Raw genomic sequence first — 18,758 nt, 5'->3', positions numbered from 1 at the left:
TATAAATAGCAAAAGGTTTCAATTCAACACAATAGTTATTTTATTGCTTTCCTTCCTTGAGCAATATGCTTAAGACATAATGCATTAGGTCTTAAGTTTATTTTTATAAGCACAAAAAATGGGCTAGTTAGATAATTGATTATTTGTGAAAAAATAGTGACTGTAAGATTAATTATATTTTTACCTAAACTATCTTGTTCCACTTCATGCATATCATCTTGTAACTATTAATTTTAGAAACACCTCCTGTCCAAGTTAAACTGTTAGTTTGTCATTTCTAATTTAAATTGCTATTAACCTAGACTATATTACATGCAAATATGTGTAATTGATCTTTGTAAACACATTTCACTCCTTAAGCCTATAAGGCCATTCTAGTTTTGGCATAGTTTACTCTTTTAACCAAATTTATTTCATGATCATCTCATTGATTTTTCATGCTTTGTGGTATTGATTGAGAGATGACCCTGAATTAGTGAATCTCTGAATTCATAAAACATTGTGTTTTTGTAGTTCTAAAGTTTCTCTAGTTATATCTTGAGCTATTATAGTAACACTGCTTCTGGTCTCCTGGATTTTCTTATAGACGCTTCTCGTTGTGAGTCAATCACAAAACTGAAGGTACTTAAGTTTGGGGCTTTATGTAAACCTTTATATGTGTTCTTTATATTACTAGAGTATTTATGTGAGATCTATTGGTCTTAAACATACAGAGACATGCTTTCATGACAATAAAAATTGTATATAACCTTTATCTAGAATCCAAATGGACAACCTAACTTTCATGCTTAAAACCATTCAGTAATGCTAGTTAACATTTCTTGAGGGCATCCTATGTTCCTGAAACTAAGTGTTATACATGTATTGTTTTCTTTAGGCATCAAAATATTCATATGAAGTTGGTATAATTTTGCATCTATATTATAGGTGAGGAAACTGAGACATAGTGATTACCTCAGATTTTACCAAGAAAAGGCAAGAAACTAGTGGAACCAGGATGCACACAGAGTACCGAAGTTTTGTTCTAAATAACTCTGAATTTTACCTCCATTAACCACAGTAGGAAAATGCAACTTTCTACATTGATTAAGATTACAGTATTGTTTATATAGTCTATATATTGTCTCCCTTTTCAGCTTCATTTTTAACTGCCCTTCCAAAAACACTGTTTTACAAAAAATGCTGCCCTTTTTTTTCCATAAAAGAAGGAAAAATAACTTAAAATATTATCCACTCAACATGCCAAGACAGCATACTCACCTTCCCCTTCATTATTATGAACTGATAAAATATATTATTTTTTAGTACCCATAGGTTAGTGCCTATGAAATAATTATTTAAATAGAAGACAGCCTTCATATATTGTGATTGTTCTGCTACACTGAAGCCATCTTTTAAAACAACCCCCTCTCTAGCTCCACCCAGAATTTCTTCAGAGCATGGTTACTTATGTTGCTAATTGATCTTTGCATTTCCAGCATGTGTGTAACACAGTAAGAGTACACAATTGGTACCAGTAATTGCTCATGTAATGAATGAAGGCCCCTACCTGCAAGATTCTATTTATCATTTTACTTACCTTTATTCTTTAGACTAAAAGTTGATAGGTAGAATCTATCACTAAGTAAAGAATCTGGTTGCCAATGAAGGAGAATCAAGAGACTTGGGTTCGATCACTGGGTGGGAAAGAGCCCCTAGAGTAGGAAATGGCAACCCGCTCTAGTATTTCTTACCTGGAAAATTCTGTGGACAGAAGATTCCTAACAGGCTACAGTCCATGGGGTCACAAAGAGGAGGACATGATTGAATGACTGAGCACACACACATACACACATCTATTACTGAGTACTCAGTTTTTCAGAATAATGCTAGGTCAAATGTTAAATAGGCAAACATAAGTAAGAAAAGTTGAGAATCAGAGTAAACATGAGCGAAGCCTGTACCACATATTTCTAAACTTACACTGCTACTCGTCAGTGACTTTTTTTTTATTTCAATTGGAGGCTAATTACTTTACAATATTGTGGTGGTTTTTGCCATACATTCACATTCATCCATGAATTAGCCATGGATGTACATGTGTTCCCCATCCTGAACCTCCCTCCCACCTCCCTCCCCATCACATCCCTCAGGGTCATCCCACACCAGCCCTGAGCACCCTGTCTCATGCATGGAACCTGGACTGGCGATCTATTTCACGTATGATAGTATACATGTTTCAATGCTATTCTCTCAAATCATCCCACCCTCACCTTCTCCCACAGAGACCAACAGTCTGTTCTTTATATCTGTGTCTCTTTTTCTGTCTTGCATATAGAGTCATCATTACCATCTTTCTAAATTCCGTGAAAGTGAAAGTAAAGTCGCTCAGTCGTGTCCGACTCTTTGCGACCCCATGGACTGTAGCCTACCAGGCTCCTCCTTCTGTGGGATTCTCCAGGCAAGAGTACTGGAGTGGGTTGCATATATATGCATTAAAATACTGTATTGGTGTTTTTCTTTCTGACTTACTTACTTCTATATAATAGTCTCCAGTTTCATCCACTCATTAGAACTGATTCAAATGCATTCTTTTTAATAACTGAGTAATATTCCATTGTGTCCCATAGCTTTCTTATCCATTTGTCTGCCGATGGACATCTAGGTTGCTTCCATGTCCTGGCTATTGTAAACAGTGCTGCAGTGAACACTGGGGTACATGTTTCTCTTTCAGTTCTGGTTTCCTTGGTGTGTATGCCCAGCAGTGGGATTGCTGGGTCATATGGCAGTTCTATTTCTAGTTTTTTAAGGAATCTCCACACTGTTCTCCATAGTGGCTGTACTAGTTTCATTCCCACCAACAGTGTAAGAGGGTTCCTTTTTCTCTGCACCCTCTCCAGAATTTATTGTTTGGAGACTTTTTGATAGCAGTCATTCTGACCAGCGTGAGATGGTACCTCATTGTGGATTTGCATTTCTCTGATCATGAGTGATGTTGAGCAGCTTTTCATGTGTTTGTTAGCCATCTGTATGTCTTCTTTGGAGAAATGTCTGTTTAGTTCTTTGGCCCATTTATTGGTGGGTCGCTTATTTTTCTGCAGTTGAGGTGCAGGAGCTGCTTGCATCTTTTTGAGATTAATTCTTTGTCAGTTGCTTCATTTGCTATTATTTTCTCCCATTCTGAAGGCTGACTTTTCACCTAGCTTATAGTTTCCTCCTTTGTGCAAAAACTTTTTAGTTTAATTAGGTCCTATTTGTTTATTTGTGCTTTTATTTCCATTATTCTGGGAGATGTGTCATAGAGGATCCTTCTATGATTTAGATCAGAGAGTGTTTTGCCTATGTTTTCCTCTAGGAGTTTTATAGTTTCTGGTCTTACATTTAGATCTTTAATCCATTTTGAGTTTATTTTTGTGTATGGTGTTAGAGAGTGTTTTAGTTTCATTCTTTTACAAGTGGTTGACCAGTTTTCCCAACACCACTTGCTTTTGAAGTTGAAATTGTTCCATCTGAAAAGCTTTATTGACAGACATTTACATTACATGTTGTTATGCAGTCGCTCAGTCATGTCCAACTCTGCACCCCATGGACTGCAGCATGCCAGGCTTCCCAGTCCTTCACTATCTCCTGGAGTTTGCTCAAATTCATGTCCATTGGGTTGGTGATGCTATCTAACCTCATCCTCCAGTGCACTCTTCTCCTCCAGCCCTCAATCTTTCCCAGCATCAGGGTCTTTTCCAATGAGTCGGTTGTTCACATCAGGTGGCCAAAGTATTAGAGTTTCACTTCAACATCAGTCCTTCCAATGAATATTTAAGGTTTATTTCCTTTAGGATTGACTAGTTTGATCTCCTTGCTATCCAAGGGACTCTCAAGAGTCTTCTCCAGTACCACAGTTCAAAAACATCCATTCTTTAGCTCTCAGACTTCTTTATGGTCCAACTCTCACATCCATACATGACTACTGAAAAAACAATAGTTTTGACTGTAAGGACCTTTGTTGACAAAGTAATGTCTCTGTTTTTTAATATGCTGTCTAGGTTTGTCATAGCTTTTTTTCAAAGGAGCATGCATCTTTTAATTTCATGGCTGCAATTACCATCTGCAGTGATTTTTGAACCCAAGAAAATAATATCTGTCACCAATTCCTCTTTTTCCCCTTCTGTTTCCCATGAAATAATGGGGCCAGATGCCATGATCTTAGCTTTTTGAATGTTGAGTTTTAAACCAGCTTTTTCTCTCTTCCTCCCTCATTAAGAGGCTCTTTAGTTCCTCTTCACTTCCTGCCATTAGAGTGGGATCTTCTGCGTATCTGAGGTTGTTGGTATTTCTTCCGACAATCTTGATTCCAGCTTGTGCTTCATCCAGCCAAGCATTTTGCATGATGTACTCTGCATATAAGTTAAATAAACAGAGTTAAAATATACGTGTACATGTTACATAATATGTGACAAATTTTATTTCGTAGATTAGTTAGTACAAGGCACATCCTGTTGAAAAAGTCTGTATACTTATCATTGCTGTTTTCTCCAAGTCCTGCAACTAGTAGCCCAGCTCATATTGAATTCATTCTTTATCACCAACTTCTACATTATTCTTAAACCATTATCTTATAATGATAAATACTAAATGCCAAATGATAATTTCAACCTATTAAAAATCATTGAATATGGTGTAAACATAGAAATAATAGTTATCTTGTATCCACTATTTAGAGAAAAAATTTAAACTGAAGACCTGCAGTATTTTTAAAATAAGATCTTCACTATCATTGAATACAAGCACTGGTCCAAAGACATATGGTTCAGTTCCTGTTGGCTTCTCTTGCATGCATGCTAAGTCACTTCAGTCATATCCGACTTTTTGCAGCCCTATGGTCTATAGCCTGCCAGGCTTCTCTGTCCATGGGAGATTCTCCAGGCAAGAATACGGGGGTGGGTTGCCATGCCCTCCTCCAGGGGATCTTCCTGACCCAGGGATCGAACCTGTGTATCTTAAGTCTCCTGCATTTGCAGAATATAAATCCAGGATTTTTTGGTTATTTTCAATAAATTTGTACATGGGTTGTCATGTCAAATTCATAAAGTGTTTTTTTTTTTCCTTTTTACATGACAGTGTTACTGGGAGTCTTAGCAATAATTAAACTTTCTTCTCCGTTTCTCCCTCTCTCATTGCATTAAGGACTCATTAAAATCATTATGGAATACTGTACATGTATATATTCAAAATGATCAAATACAAATGTTATGATTTACACCATTTTCTCCTTCAGATTGCTTTGTGAACAAAATTAGAAAGAATATTTTTGTTTATAAATAAATTTTCAAAATTGAAGGACTGAGGTTTTAATGTTTTCAGACAGGTTAACTGCCCACAGTAATTTAACAGCAGATATAATTAATTCTGTGCAATTTTTGATGTGGGTTTTTCCCTGTATTCATTTCTGTTTGTTTTTGGCTACAGCACCTAATTCACTGAACCAAACCCCATTAAAAAAGTTCACTCAAAGAGTATCTTTGATTGCCAGAGACATAATTATACAAAATTTATACTCGTAAAGATGAAAATGACTCAATATGTTGATTGGCTAGGCTTAGTTAAGCAGGAGAGAGCCGTTTGAAACATTTTACAAATACCTTTTCTTTGTTGATTCCTGCAAATAACCTACTGGTATTGTTACTTAGACTGGTTCCAAATAGGAAAAGGAGTATGTCAAGGCTGTATATTGTCACCTTGCTTATTTAACTTATATGCAGAGTACATCATGAGGAACACTGGGCTGGAAGAAGCACAAGCTGGAATCCAGATTGCTGGGAGAAATATCAATAACCTCAGATATGCAGATGACACTACCCTTATGGCAGAAAATGAAGAGGAACTAAAAAGCCTCTTGATGAAAGTGAAAGAGGAGAGTGAAAATGTTGGCTTGAAGCTCAACATTCAGAAAACAAAGATCATGGCATCTGGTCCCATCACTTCATGGAAAATAGATGGAAAAACAGTGGAAACAGTGTCAGACTATTTTTTTGGGCTCCAAAATCACTGCAGATGCTGATTGCAGCCATGAAATTAAAAGACGCTTACTCCTTGGAAGGAAAGTTATGACCAACCTTGATAATATATTAAAAAGCAGAGACATAACTTTGCCAACCAAGGTCCGTCTAGTCAAGGCTATGGTTTTCCCGTGGTCATGTATGGATGTGAGAGTTGGACTGTGAAGAAAGCTGATCGCCGAAAAATTGATGCTTTTGAACTGTGGTGTTGGAGAAGACTCTTGAGAGTCCCTTGGACTGCAAGGAGATCCAACCAGTCCATTCTAAAGGAGATCAATCCTGGGTGTTCATTGGAAGGACTGATGCTAAAGCTGAAACTGCAATACTTTGGCCACCTCATGCGATGAGTTGACTCACTGGAAAAGACTCTGATGCTGGGAAAGGTTGGGGCCAGGAGGAGAAGGGGACGACCGAGAATGAGATGGCTGGATGGCATCACCAACTCTGTGGACATGAGTTTGAGTGAACTTTGGGAGTTGGTGATGGACAGGGAGGCCTGGCGTGCTGTGATTCATGGGGTCGTGGAGAGTCGGACACGACTGAGCGACTGAACTGAACTGAACTGAACTGATTGTTACTTAGAAAGCAATATAAAATAATAAGACATTTTTAAACTACTGAGTTTAATCAGTCAGTTTTGTAAATTTAAAAAATGACTTAAAAGTATGAACTGCATTTTTTAAAAGTTATTTCTGTTTTATTTTCTTTAGTGCATGTAAAATAATTGAATGCAAAAAAAATTGAGAGGGGGTTGTCAATATATGACTTCTCTTTCTTTTCTAATTACTTCATTGCCTTATTTCCTTCCCTGAGACAATCTTATTAAACAGATTAGAGGGTCAAACTCAAACTTTTCTAGGAAAATAGAAGGCAATATGTTTTTTTACCCCCAAATTCTCTACTAATTCTAATTTATCTACTAGATTTTATTAGTGTTATTCAGTCTCTCAGTCATGTCTAACTCTTTTCTACTCCATGGACTGTGTCACTCCAGGCTTCCCTGTCCTTTACTATCTCCCAGAGTTTACTCAAATTCATATCCATTGAGTCAATGATGCCATCCAACCACGTCATACTTTGTCACCCCCTTCTCCTCCTGCCTTCAGTCTTTCCTGGTATCAGGGAAAAGGAAAGATACATCCATCTACTAGATAAGTGATGTTATTATTTCCCTTCCATTATATAAGTTTTAGAAATGCAGGAATATATAAGAAAGTGCATAAAAATCACCAGCAATTTCACATCAAGAATCTTCAGTTCAGTCACTCAGTCGTGTCCAACTCTTTGCGACCCCATGAATCACAGCATGCCAGGCCTCCCTGTACATCACCATCATATATATATATATATATATAGTATATAGTTTAATATGCTATCAAGAATCTTAACTACTGCTAATATTTCACATATTTCCTTTTGGTCATTTCTCTCTGTGATTATTTGCATATAAGAATTTTTAACATACAAAATTGTTATTGTTTAGAGTTTATATCATGTTTTAAGTTAAAACTCTTTCATAAATATTTTGCCATATCTACATACATTATGTAAAAAAAATCTCTTTTAAAAATGAGTCTTATTATTTTGTGGCATCACTGTGCAATATTTTCTTTATCCTCCCAGAGGAGAAAATCAACGCTTGGGGAAATTAGTAGTTTTCTATGTATATGACCCTGACTAGAGTACTTGATAGAAAAGAGAAATGAACATGGGTGAATTTAGCCTTCTTAGCAAAAATGATCACATAAATGACCTTAATGGTAAAGGGTAATAATGTACTGTTCAGAACATCCAATATACTACTTTTCCTTGTTCTAAAGTAAGCTCCGGGAGTTGATGAGGCCTGACATGCTGCAGTCCATAGGGTCGCAAAGAGTCGGGCATGACTGAGCGACTGAACTGAACTGAAATGAAATTAACTGAAAAGGAAAGTGAAATCATATTGACCAGATATATATGTTTACATCATAGCTGTTCTATTTGGTTAATCATTCTTAGAAAGCTTTCTATAAAATCAGATTAATTTAATGTATAAGACCCATTAGTGGATGTTGAATGAGATGAAAGTAAATATAACACCATTTTTGTCATTTCTTCGATTTCAAAAGTTATATGGAAAGTGAGACATTAACTCTTAAAATTTTAAAAGTAAGTCACAATTTAATGATAACTTTCCTGGTTCTATAAATTCAAGTTTACAAAAGATCAAGAAACATGGAGCTTGACATATGACCTAGCTAATTGTGGCACCAGCATTGAAATTCTAGTCAACATGACTCAGTCTCCTTTAAGACTCCCTCAAGTGCATTCCTAAATGACCAGTTTACTCCTCGTCTTTACTACCTTACTTTCCAATCTAACCACAACTCTATCAAGTCACTGCTTTTATTTAATTTTCTATCCTTTAATTTGTAGCTACTCTCACCATTATGTTATTAGATGAAGTTTCTTCCATTTGCAGAGAGAGACATTTGTATTTATTAAGAAATATAATAGGATGCTCTTTTTTGTTCTATTCATTCATCTTCATAAAGAATGTTTATTTATTGAGTGCTTCCTTAAGGCTGTGTGCTTTCAGCCACCCTTATGGAATTTATATTCTCAGAAGGGGATAAATATTGAACAACTAATTACATAATTATTCATTATTAATTTATGTCAAATGCAACAAAGATGATGGATAGGGTGGTGTTATGTTTGATGGCATCTATCAGAGAGAAATAACATGGTTAAGGAGTGAAAAATTCTGTATGATATTGTTGTACTTTTTGTTGTTATTCAGTCATAAGTCATGTCCAACTCTTTACGACCTCATGGACCACAGCATGCCAGACTTCCCTGTCCTTCACTATCTCCTGAAGTTGCTTTCCTGAATCATTGATGCCATCCAACCATCTCATCCTCTGTTGCCCCCTTCTCCGCCTGCCCTAAATTTTTCACAGCAACAGAGTCTTTCCCAATGAGTCAGCTCTTCACATAAGGTGGCCAAAGTATTGTTATTCTTTAGAATTTAGGTTTTAATGCTTTTTAAATAAATGATTATATACAGTGAATATTTATAATGAGTATACACACACACATACATAATGATTTTGGAGTGGTAACTGCTTCCTCTCATCCATTCAGATATGTATTGCATGCATGCTAAGTTGCTTCAGACATATTCAACTCTTTGCAACCCTGTGGACCATGCCCGCTAGGCTCCTCTGTCCATGGGTTTCTCTAGGCAAGAATACTGGGGTGGGTATCCATTTCCTCCTCCAGGGGATCGTCCTGACCCAAGGATTGAACCTGGGTCTCTTACTTCTCCTACATTTACAGACAGGTTCTTTACCACTAGCTCCACCTGGGAAACCATCAGATATGTATTAGATTAGTTCAAAATGTGAACTATAGAGAAATAGATAACAAATATTGGCTTCTATTGAAGATAAAAAGGTTTTTGATAGTAATATATTCATATGTTTAAAAAAATGTTTTGGCAAAAACATCAAACAATTTTTGAGCTTTTAAATGAATAATTTTAGAAATAAGGTCATTTGCAGGAACATGGATCGACCTAGAGATTATCATACTAAGTGAAGTAAGTCAGAAAAATACAAATATTGTATGGCACCACTTATATGTGAAACCTAAAATATGGCACAAATGAACTTATCTATGAAACAGAAATAAACTAAGACATGGATAACAGACTTGTAGTTGCCGAGAGGGAGGGTAGGATGAACAGAGTAGTAATTTGAGGTTTGTAGATGTAAACTATTTTTTAAAAAAAGGAATAAACAATAAAATCCTGATGTATAACACGGAGAACTGTATTCAATACCCTATGATAAACCATACTGGAAAATAATATAAAAAATATATATAAATATATATATTATATATATAATAACTGAATCGCTTTGCTATACAGCATAAATTAACACAACATTGTAAGTCAACTATACTTCAATAAAAAAATGCTAAACTAAGTAAAACATTTTAGAAAAACATTTTACTTTCAGTATGCTTTTATTTTTTATATTGAAAAATAAGTTGTTAATGTAAAAATAATGGAAGTGTATTGAATTATCATCTCCATTTCAGAAAAAGATACCAAGTGATATGGACAAAATAGCAAATTTTTTTTAGTCATTTTACTTAAATGTATTATAAATAGAATTCCATTTTATTATTACAGTAAATTATTACTTTTATTTAGAGAGTTTCTTTTTAGAAATTTTTACTTGTTTCACAGAAGATGTTTCAGTTCAGCTCAGTCGCTCAGTCGTGTCCGACTCTTTGCGACCCCATGAAACACAGCACGCCAGGCCTCCTTGTCCATCACCAACTCCCGGAGTTCACTCAAACTCATGTCCATCGAGCTGGTGATGCCACAAGCCATCTCATTCTCTGTCGTCCCCGTCTTCTCCCGCCCCCAATCCCTCCCAGCATCAGAGTCTTTTCCAGTGAGTCAACTCGTCGTCGCATGAAGTGGCCAAAGTATTGGAGCTTCAGTTTTAGCATCAGTCCTTCCAATGAACACCCAGGATTGATCTCCTTTAGGATGGACTGGTTGGATCTCCTTGTAGTCCAAGGGACTCTCAAGAGTCTTCTCCAGCACCACAGTTCAAAAGCATCAATTCTTCAGCGATCAGCTTTCTTCACAGTCCAACTCTCACATCCATACATGACCACGGGAAAAACCATAGCCTTGACTAGACGGACCTTTGTTGGCAAAGTAATGTCTCTGCTTTTTAATATGCTATCTAGGTTGGTCATAACTTGCCTTCCAAGGAGTAAGCGTCTTTTAATTTCATGGCTGCAATCAGCATCTGCAGTGATTTTGGAGCCCCAAAAAATAAAGTCTGACACTGCTTCCACTGTTTCCCCATCTATTTCCCATGAAGTGATGGGACCAGATGTCATGATCTTTGTTTTCTGAATGTTGAGCTTCAAGCCAACCTTTTCACTCTCCTCTTTCACTTTCATCAAGAGGCTTTTTAGTTCCTCTTCACTTTCTGCCATAAGGGTGGTGTCATGTGCATATCTGAGGTTATTGATATTTCTCCCAGCAATCTTGAGAATTAAAGAAAAGTTTAGGTACAATCACACAGCTAATTAATGGTTGGTGTCATGAAAATTCAAATAGTTCTATGGTGTAGTTCCAAACCACATTGCTGTAACCATATACAGTTAAATCTTATTCACATAATATCCTTAATGTTTCAGTGTAAATCTAGTTGCATTACATCAATATTCAATTTTGGTAATTTAGGCATGATTTAAGCATTCATCATTTGAAAGTTACATTTTACTGCTAATTATTCTTAGCTATTGGTTTGGATTCCTGTCCTGAACCACAGACTCCTAGCAGTGGGATTAAAATTGGAGACAGATACATGGTTGGTGATGTAGTATCCTTTCAGTGTGATCAAGGCTATTCTCTTCAGGTAGGTCTATTTTAAAATTTTAGATTTGAATTCCATTACCCTTTCAGAATATTTTAGCAAGTTAATGATTAATAATATAGAAGTTATAGAACAATACTGATCTCAGGCTGCATAATTTAACATTATTAAATCAAAAGGTATTCAATTTGTCAATGAGGTATTTGTGAGAGAAACTGCTGGAATGGACTAAGTTTGTTTTGTTTGCAGGTAATCAAAAATGATTTTGGAATAAAAATAAATGTTTACTTTTCTCTCTGTATGCATAGGATGTAAAAACTGAACTAGATTTTCAGAATTTGCAAACAAAAGTGAAAGTGCTACTTAAAGCCTTAAATAAAGCTTCCATGATAATAAATTCCCCATATTCATAAAAAATGACTACAAATAAGTTTTGCTAAAACTATGGAGTTACAATGTAAATTCTCAATTTATGTATTTATATTAATACTCTTTTGCAAGTTTTTTAAAGAGTCTGAATTTATGGCCTCATAAAAATCTCCCTAAAGCATAGACCAATTAAGAAATTAAGGGGAAAAAATGAGACAGAAAATATTTCACATGTTAAATCAATAAATTCCTTAGAGGAAATAGAATTAAAAATGAATGACTTATAGTCTTTAAACTTGTATCCCAAATTATTAGTCTCAGTAGAACATTAAGTTTTTCTGGACTCTATATAAATTTAATATACCTTAGTTGACTTTTCAAATTTTTATAAAAGAATTTTATAATCATTATTTATCTATCTCACCTTGAAGATTGCAGCACTTTATTATAAACTACTATGTATATGGCCATATCCTTTGTGTAATTATTGCAGTACCTTAGTAGAACATGTTTTGGTAGAACAATGTTAAAACCACAATTTTAATGTGATATAGAGTCTTAATTTTTCTACTAAAATCTTGTTATTTTTTTACATTTTAACACAAGTGTATATAATTACCTTCTTTGTTTTAAGTCACACTAAGATTTCCAATAGTATTAAAAATATTACAACGCAATATATTGCTTTCATAAGTAGTATTCACTATTCTGTGTTATATTTAGACTTTTAAAAATGTGTACTGAACTGCACTGTCTTGTTTATATAGGGCCATTCTCATATTACATGCATGCCTGGACCTGTAAGAAGATGGAATTACCCAATCCCAATTTGTTTGGGTGAGTTAAAGAACTATAAATTATTTATTAGATATTTTAAAGATATACCTTGTATATGTTGTTTTCAAACATAAAATTTGCCTTTTGCAGGTTTTATGGAAATTATATTCGCAGATAAAAGTTTCAGGTTTTTTTTTTAAGTTTTACATTTTTTGGTACCAACATAATTATCAATGTATGGCTTAAAACTACAAATTGAGAAACAGTATTAGGTTTTCTGATTCCCAGAGAGTTTTCTCAGTATAATGTTGTAGAACTACTCATACTTATAGATCAGGAAAACAAGTAAATATTCTATTGCTTACTCTTGAGCCAAAATAGGTAAGAAAGCTGGAGTCTACCAAAGGGAGCATGACACCCCATGACATGTATGATGTATCAAAAGAACACTTGAGACTTTGAAATTTGAGCCCAAATATTTACCCTAATTTAATTCAGCTTCCAGTTATTTCTATCCAACTTAATTTTTTTCACTTTTTTAAAATTTTGGTGTCTGTATGCCACCATTAATATGCTGGGCTCTATAGAGTATGAAAAGAAAGCGTGAGTTATGATCTCCATCATTAAAACATTTGTTTACCATTTAGAGTTGTAGAAATAAATGAAATGAAATAGGAGAGTGATTTAGTGTTTAATGCTGTTGACTACCTGATGGAATTTAAGAAAGATGAGAATGGTGTTGATTGAAGTCATTGGGAAATATAGTCAGTCAATAAAATTTACAAAGGCTATTGAATGGCAGATGTAATGAAATGAATGAAGAAGACACCCTTTCTGAGTAGGAAAAAAATAAAAGAATTGGTGTGACCTAACTGAACTGAAATATCTACCAATGTACAGTGAACAAACCTGTAATATATTAGTTTCCTTGAGCTAGAATAACAAAATGCTATAGACTAAATGATTTCAGTGACAAAAATTTATTTTGTCACATTTCTAGAAGCTAGAAGTTCAAGGTCAAGGTAGTGGCAGGGTTGTATTTTTGTAGCACTTCTTTCCTTGACTTGTAGAAGATAATCTTCCCCCTACATCTTGACATGGTCTTTTCACTGTGAGGGAACTCCCCGATAGTACACCAGTACTGTTAGATTAGAGCTCCACCCTCATGACTTTATTTAACTTTCACTATCTCCTTAAAAGAGATATCACTTATCTCCGAATACAGTCACATTTGGGAGTTAGGGCTTTAACATATGAATATTGGGAGGACACAATTCAGTCTGTGATGCCTATGTGCCAAATGCACAATTTTTGTTAAAAGAGTACTGGAAATTAATGTTTGAGAGAAGATGTCTTTTATTGGCAAACAATATTAAAAGCATTCAGATTTTAGACTGGATGACAATTTTGGAAGGATTTATTTCTTTAGGTATTATAAATAATTTATGCATATAATACCAATTACAGATTGCATGTATACATATAGTAATTATTATAAAATTTTATATATACAGATAATGTCATTTATGTAAGTGTTATGAATATGGGGTGTGTATATATCCAATTAAGTATAAAATTGAGATGATAAAGATTTAAAAATATATGTATTTTGCTGATGTGAAAGCAGAGAGTTTTGGTCTTTTGTTCATTACTGTTCTTTACTGCCAAGAACAGTTAGTATCTGAAGTACATATCAAATAAATACTGTTTAGTGAAAAAATTAAAGTTTTGGGATTCTACAGTATATATAGTTTTTATAATGTCCTTCTTGACATTCACTTGGAAACATTTTCTCCATCATAGCATGTTTCCAAAAATTTTATTTTTTAAATGGCTTTATAGCACATAGCATAGTCTAATTTGTATAGTTATTCTCTTTTGTTAGCTTAGTTTTTTGTCTTTTTGATATATGTTTATACACCTTTGGTTCATATTTACACATTTATACACATTTCTTCACGTGCCTTCTTGCAGATATTTATACACATTTTTATACAGATATTTATACACATTTATACACATTATACAGATATTTACACACATTTCTTCACGTGCCTTCTTGCAGATATCTAATTGTTTACTTAGGATCTTACATGAGTAGATTAATTTTGTTATTGCATGACTATTTAAAAATTCGATAAATATCATCAAATTGCTTTAGAAAGTTGTATCAATTTAAATATCACTCAGTTATGATGTGGTAATTTCCATTTTGCTGTATTAGTAGCTTCGGTTATTACTCTTAACAAATTGCTTAGTTTTTAGGTAAATATTGTGTTTTGATTAAATCTATATTCTATTGAATATTGTTAACAAGGAAAGTATTAGATGGAAGTGATATTTCAATAAAATTAACCTAGAAATTTTAAATTTATATAGGCTAAATATGTATGAAACTGTATTAAATATTGATAATATTTTGATATGCAATGCATCTACATTTGAATTTCAGCGAAGGTGCAGTAGCTTTGTATGGCAAGTATATTATTCTGTTTGCTTATCTGTTGTATGGAATAGTAATAGGCCTATTATGAGAATGAAATGAGAGAACGTATTAAAGTATTTAACACCAAACCTGAAATATACAGTGTGTCCATAGTGGTATTATAGTGAAAAATACACAACAACTTAAGGGTCCAATAATGGGGAAAGGGGAAGTGAACATTATAATGGAATATTTAATAACATGAACAAGGTTTACAATATGTAGTCAAATATAAAAAGGCTGAAAGTGATTCTCAGTATGACCTTGTTTTCTTTATATATGTAGTATATAAACACACATGTATGAATGTATGCTTTTCTGCAGAGAAATAAAGTATTATAAAAGTAGACAGGTTATCTATGGGTAGTGGAATTCCAGAGCACTGTTATTTATTTTCTACTCAGTTTTTATATATTATAAATTTTGGACAGTAAACTTATACTATATTTGACAAAATGTTACAATTGCTATCATGGCCATATTTTAATTACAAACTGAAGGCAAGAGGCTGATTCAGAGAATGCCTTAAAACTGTAGTCATCAGGTCTCAAGGTTATAATCTCATGAACTGAAAAATGAACAGTCTTCCAGATATTGTGGTAGAAGGAAGGAAAAATCACTTGAGATTTCTAGGTAATAAAGACAAATCTGAAGGAAAAAATCAAAGATAATTTTATCTTGGAGGACTATGCTGTGGTTGTGTCCTTAAGAAAAAAAGCGTATATTAGGGCTGAAAAGAGTCTCCTATGAAACGGCTGGTTAAACATATTGTTGTCTTTAAGGCCTAGGTGTGCATGAGCTTGCAGAGTCACTGAGAAAATAGGTAGGGTGTGGACCTGAAAGCAGATGGATTCTTCTTGTTTTCATTGTTTGTTGCTATTTTTCTTTCTCTTTCTGTTTTCTTTTATTCTTTCCTTCTTCCTTCTCTGATTTTGAGATTTGCACTCTAGAAGTGTGGGCAATGCAGAGGACAAGATTTTGAGATCATTTCTAAAGAGATGGAAAGTAGCAGAATTAGAGGGACAGGGAGTAGCTCAAACACTTTAGATTGTGAAAGCAAGAAAGCAAAAGAGAGTCCTTGTGTTCTTTCACTTAAAATTCAGAATAAAGCAAAACAAATATACAATTGCATTCTTTCTGGGAACTTTAAAAGTACTTTTGATTGGACAAAATATTTTCTCTATAATTCCCAATTATTAGATTGTGTAATAAATACATGTGGATGATCAAATTTTAGGAAAATTAATTGGTGAACATTAATGGTTTATATATGTTGAAAACTGCTCTGGTTTAAAGATGGATGAGCTGAGATTTGAGAAGGATGGCAAATATACAGGTGTATTTCACAGTGATAATTACAACTTTTAAAGAAAGGTTGATATGCAGATTAACTACAAGGTTATATATATCCCCTTAGTAAAATCTGCTTGATACATAATTTATTCAGCTTACATAGCTAAAGATAGCTATCAAACCACCTATTGATATCACATAGAACATTGAAAAACTTTCTACTGAATTTGCCTTTATGATCTATAAGCTGAAGTTTGAATATCTATCTGTTGCTATTCATAATAATAAATGAATGAAGTTGCAGGTACTTGTACAGGTAACTTTCTAACCTGATGTGCAGTCATGAGATCTGATTCTTCAACCAACAAATGAGATGTGTATTTTAGTCCGTCTGTGACAAAAGGATAAAAATGTATACTAAGAGGAAAGAACTAGCTTCTAGACTGCAGTTGTTCTATTATTACGTGTTAAATAATTCTATATAATCACGTAAAAATTAAAACTTGGGAAATTATCTGTTCTTATAGTTTATGGTTAGCTCATCTATAATAATAAATCAGTATAATAGGGACTCTAAAAGAGTATAAATTTATCCCCAAATTCTCAAATATGGGGGCATCTTTTTACTTATGTTATACACCCCTATTTTTTGTCTAGATTATTTTAAGATAAAGTGAGACCATATCTTGCAGTCTGTGAATCCCTTGTGTATTTTCAATAAAACCAGTATTTTACTTAAAAACCTTTAGCCTCCTCACAAAAAGAGGAAAAGAGGGAAGATTGGAAAATGAAAGTTTCCTCAATACAATACTTAGAATGAGTGTTGCTGGCTTGATTTTATTCTAAATTGTATCATCTTTTGAATGAATCAAAACATTGCTAGAAGTACTTTGGATCAGAAATGTACTGCTCACTATGGAAAAGGATCTGTGCTTCTTGTTTGATTGTATTCATTGCACATGAACTACTCTTCTCTGTGCAGTAATTGATTTAACTTGTATTTATAGCTGAGGAAGGAAATACATTATCCTTTATGTATTTTACAAAGTGCCTTCTCAATTGATTATATTTGAATACTTGTATGTGGTGAATTAGATTGAAAATATTCAAATTTGTATCAGTTTTAACTCATAGACTTGATTCATACTTGAAATGATTTCACTCTGTTTTTAATACAATAAAGTACTTTGGCTTAAGTGGGACCTCAATTCTCTTGCAGCTCAGTGTGGTGGTGCAATGTCAGATTTCAGTGGTGTGATCCTCAGCCCTGGGTTTCCTGGAAACTACCCCAGCAGTTTAGACTGCACGTGGACAATAAAGCTGCCCATAGGTTTTGGTATGTATATTAAAAGCACATGAGTGTTTTTTATATTATTAATTCATCCTTTAAAAAATACCAAAGAATTTGCAATAAGAGCTTAATGAATTATTAACAAATTATAGCTTACTTTGTGATTACATGTGCTTCACTTGGAGTTCTTGGATAATAGAAAGAATATGGGCATTTTAAAATTTTATAGGTAGTTGATAAATAGAAAAACAATGATATTTTCCAGACAATATGTATGAATATAGCCTGAGTTAGATGTGTTTAGCAGTGATAAATGCAATATGATTTTCATGTATTTTGTTTTTGTAACTCTCTTCTGCTTATTCTAATAATATAATTCTCAGTGTTCATATATATAGCATTAAATATATATAATACATTTAATAATAAATTATTTTCCTCTTGTATCACTAACATATTCTCTTGCCGCTACTTCATATCCCACTAATCTATAAATGCATAAATAGCAATATTAGATTGGTCATAGATTTATTCATTAAATCGCAGAAGAATAACATGTAGATACTCCTTGAAATACAAACCTAGTATATTTAGAGTTAAGATATTCTGTATTATCTCACTTATTGAGAGTGAAAATCGCTCAGTCATGTCAGATTCTTTGTGACACCATGGGCTATACAAACCATGGAATTCTCCAGGCGAGAATACTGGAGTGGGTAGCCTTTCTCTTCTACAGAAGATCTTCCCAACCCAGGGATCAAGCCCAGGTCTCCCGGATTGCAGGCGGATTCTTTACCAGCTGAGCCACAAGAGAAGCCTGAGAATGCTGGAGTGGGTAGCCTATCAATTCGCCAGCGGATCTTCCCAACCTAGGAATCGAACAGGGGTCTCCTGCATTGCAGGCAACTGAGCTATCAGAGAAACCCAACTCACTTATTAGATGCCTCATTTACCCAGTGGTTTCCCAGGTCGCGCTGGTGGTAAGGAACCTGTCTGCCCATGCTGGAGATGTGAGAGGTATGGGTTTGATCCCTGGGTTGGAAAGATCCCCTCAAGGAGGGCATGACAACCCACTCCAGCATTCTTGGCTGGAGAATCCCATGCACAGAGGAGTCTGG

General features: G+C 34.3%; 1 protein-coding gene across 4 annotated transcripts in view; it reads left to right on the top strand.

Annotated features, from left to right (window-relative positions):
* CSMD3 (CUB and Sushi multiple domains 3) overlaps nt 1–18,758 on the top strand; it is a 1,369,436-nt gene that overhangs the window by 1,204,014 nt on the left and 146,664 nt on the right. For all 4 annotated transcript variants that reach the window (XM_088844606.1, XM_088844605.1, XM_088844604.1 and 1 more), the window contains 3 exons: nt 11,349–11,467; nt 12,562–12,631; nt 17,569–17,685. In XM_088844606.1, coding sequence (XP_088700732.1) covers nt 11,349–11,467; nt 12,562–12,631; nt 17,569–17,685 — 306 coding nt within the window. The remainder of the gene's footprint in view (nt 1–11,348; nt 11,468–12,561; nt 12,632–17,568; nt 17,686–18,758) is intronic.

Source organism: Moschus berezovskii, chromosome 16, assembly GCF_049115385.1.
Source record: "Moschus berezovskii isolate FMDL1 chromosome 16, NW_MosBer_1.0, whole genome shotgun sequence".
NCBI lineage: Eukaryota > Metazoa > Chordata > Mammalia > Artiodactyla > Moschidae > Moschus > Moschus berezovskii.
This window is presented reverse-complemented; position numbering and strand designations above follow the sequence as displayed.